General features: G+C 44.0%; 1 protein-coding gene across 1 annotated transcript; it reads left to right on the forward strand.

Annotated features, from left to right (window-relative positions):
* The first annotated feature begins 899 nt into the window (after window positions 1-899).
* On the forward strand, window positions 900-1,700 carry LOC136356974 (uncharacterized). The gene has a single exon (XM_066311699.1). It carries the CDS (start codon window positions 900-902, stop codon window positions 1,698-1,700), a length of 801 nt encoding a protein of 266 aa, XP_066167796.1.
* Window positions 1,701-3,133: the final 1,433 nt, after the last annotated feature.

The following is a 3,133-nucleotide window of genomic DNA, read 5'->3' on the forward strand; positions in this document are numbered from 1 at the left end:
GCATATTGTGGATGTCCCGGGTAAGTTTGTGAAGGATCTCCTCTCCTCCGAAAGGGAACGAGGTAACAGATTCTAGAGGCTTTCCAAGTAGAGCAACCCACACTTGTGTGGCGGATTTCTAGAAGTAGGTTGACTTGGATCTTGGTGGTCACTCAATTCTAGAAATTTGCCTAGAGGTGTTTGGGGTTGAAGGCTGTGGATTTCCTCTGGGGTTTTTGCACAAGTGAGGCAAAGGGGTTAATCGAGACCCAGCTCTTTGGAGCTCTTGTCTCTTTTTGTGATGTTTCTATAGATGTTTCTGTGATCTATTCTATGCTTAGAATACCTGTGCACCATCTTGTGAAGATTGGCTTAGTCTCCTGTTTCGAAATTTGAATTTCATCCTTTGTTTTGTAACCCGGAAGTTCCTGTCCTAGAACACTGGAAGTTCCGGGCCTGGCAGACCGGAAATTCCGGTGTTCCTTACAGGAAGTTCCGGGTCTGTTTGAATTTAATCGCTGCGATTTGTTTTTAAGTTTTCAGGGACAGCCTATTCACCCCCCTCCCTCTAGGCTTCATTAGCATGTTCAATTGGTATCAGAGCAAGGTGCTATTTATTCAAGTTTCACCGCTTGGAGTGATCCACGATGTCGCATCTAGAGGGAACCGAAGGGTTGGACGACAAGGGAGACGCTTCAAGCACCAAGGATACTAGACCCAAGGGAGCTGCTATTCACTTTGATTACAACAAACTTAATGTTCCTCCTCATAACTTTGTCTCCGTGCCTTCCGGGCGTGCTCCTCAATTTGATGGGACACATTACGCCGCTTGGAAGCACTAGGTGAAGTTGCATCTAATTTCTTTGCATCCAAGCATTTGGAAAATTGTTTGTACATGTATTGATGTACCCCATGATGACATGGAACTCACCTCGGAGCAAGAGCAACTCATCCACCGCAATGCTCAAGCTTCCAATGCGATTCTCTCCGCCTTGAGTCCGGAGGAGTTCAACAAGGTTGATGGACTTGAGGAGGCCAAGGAGATATGGGATACTTTGCAATTGGCTCATGAGGGATCACCAGTCGTTCGTGAGGCCAAGATTAAATTGTTGGAAGGAAGGCTTGAAAGATTTGTGATGGATGACAAGGAGACACCTCAAGAGATGTATGATAGGATGATGATCCTTGTCAACAAGATCAAAGGACTTGGGAGTGAGGACATGACAAATCACTTTGTGGTCAAGAGACTTCTCCGTGCTTTTGGTCCAAGAAATCCCACTCTTGTATCAATTATACGGGAAAGGAAAGACTTCAAGAGGCTCACCCCAAGTGACATTCTTAGAAGAATTGTGTCTCATGAGATGCAAGAAGAGGAAGCTCGTGAAGTGAGGCAAATGGAGAAGAATGCCGCCATGATCAAAAATCAAGAAGTGGCTTTGAAGGCAAAACAAGAAGAAGAGTTAAGTTGTAAAGAAAGTGAAGATGAAGAGATGGCTTTTATTGTCAAGAGATTCAAGCACTTTCTTCGCAAGAGTGGCTATGGCAAAGGGAGGAAGGATGGTGACAAGGGAAAGTGGAAATCAAAGAGAGCTTGCTTCAATTGTGGCGAATATGGCCACTTCATTGCCGATTGTCCCAAGTCAAATGAAGCTAAGGCTAAGGGAGGCAAGAAGAAGCCAGAGCGTGCTCATGTGGCGGAGGCACACATGGCGGAGGTGTAGTACTCCGGAGATGAAGAAGATCCCGAGGTCAAGCCCAAGCCCAAGCCAAAAGAGAAGGTTGAAGGAGAAGGTGGTGTTGCTACCGTTGCCTTCAAGTCATCCTCTTCAAGCAAGAAGCGTCTCTTCAACAACTTGAGTGATGACGATGACGACTCCTACCACTACTCTTGTTTCATGGCCCAAGCCCTCAAGGTGATGACTCAAAAGCCCTCTCACATCTCTCTTGATGTTGGTTCTAATGATGAGGAAAGTGATAATGAATTAGATGATGTGCTTAAGAGCTTTAGCAAACCCACTATGCAACATTTGGCTAAGTTAATGAGAGCTTTGGATAGTAAAGAACAATCACTCGAAAGGCAAGAAGAATTGCTTATTCTTGAGAAGAAAAAAAACCTTGCCTTAGAGGAGAGCTTAGCTAAAGAATGTGCTAAAAATGAACAACTAGCTAATGAGCTTATTTTGGCTAATGGTTCTTTAGCTAGCCTTAGAGATGTCAATGGAACTCTTCAAGAAAAATTTGTTAATTTAGACATAAGTCATAAAGATCTTGAAGTTCAATTTGTCACTCTTTGGAATAGCACCTCTCAACCAAATGTGGTTTCTAATCCTTCCAACCCATCTACTAGCAATGGTTGTGCTAGGTGTTACAATATTGATTTGAACTCTTATGCTACTAATGTTGATGCTATGCAAGCTCTTAAGAAAGAGAATGAGAGGTTGGGCACATTGGTGAAATATGGATGCATGAAAACATACCATTCAAAAGATGCCCTTTACAAGACCATCATCGCTCATCCTAACAAGGATGGACACAGGCTCGGGTTTTCGGGTGGAAGTCCTGTGTCTAAGCGTGTGATGGTAAATGGGAAAGAATGCTTGATGTTTGTGTGAGAAGGTAAAGCTCCACAAGCAAATGAGGAGACTCGTCCCTTCACTGGTCAGACACTCGGAAGTTTCGGACAAAATGACCGGAAGCTCCTGCCCTGTAAGACAGGAAGTTCCGGACATTTTGACAGGAAGTTCCGGATTTCTGATAGGCCGAAGGGGCTGACCAGAAGTTCCGGGTATAATACCAGGAAGTTCCGGCTACAGAGTCTTTACTATGATTCATATGTAATTTCCAAAAATTCAGAGGGCAAGGTGGTTGCTTACTTTAATGGAAATTACAATGATGAGTATCGCACTTGTGTGTGGGTGCCTAAGGCTTTGGTAACTAACATTAAAGGACCCAAATTTATTTGGGTCCGTGGCCTACATAAGCATTGGAGGTAACAAGTATGGTTTTGTCATTGTTGATGATTTTTCTCGCTTCACTTGGGTGTACTTTCTCCATGACAAAAGCGAAGCTCAAGATGTCTTCAAGCATTTCGCAAAGCAAGCCCAAAACCTCTATGATCTCACTATCAAGAGGGTGCGAAGCGACAATGGAGGAG

Source organism: Oryza sativa, chromosome 6 (genome assembly GCF_034140825.1).
Source record: "Oryza sativa Japonica Group chromosome 6, ASM3414082v1".
Classification (NCBI taxonomy): domain Eukaryota; kingdom Viridiplantae; phylum Streptophyta; class Magnoliopsida; order Poales; family Poaceae; genus Oryza; species Oryza sativa.

Coding starts and splice junctions, on each gene's coding strand:
- LOC136356974 (XM_066311699.1), top strand. CDS start 900: ATGGAACTCACCTCGGAGCAAGAGCAACTCATCCACCGCAATGCTCAA.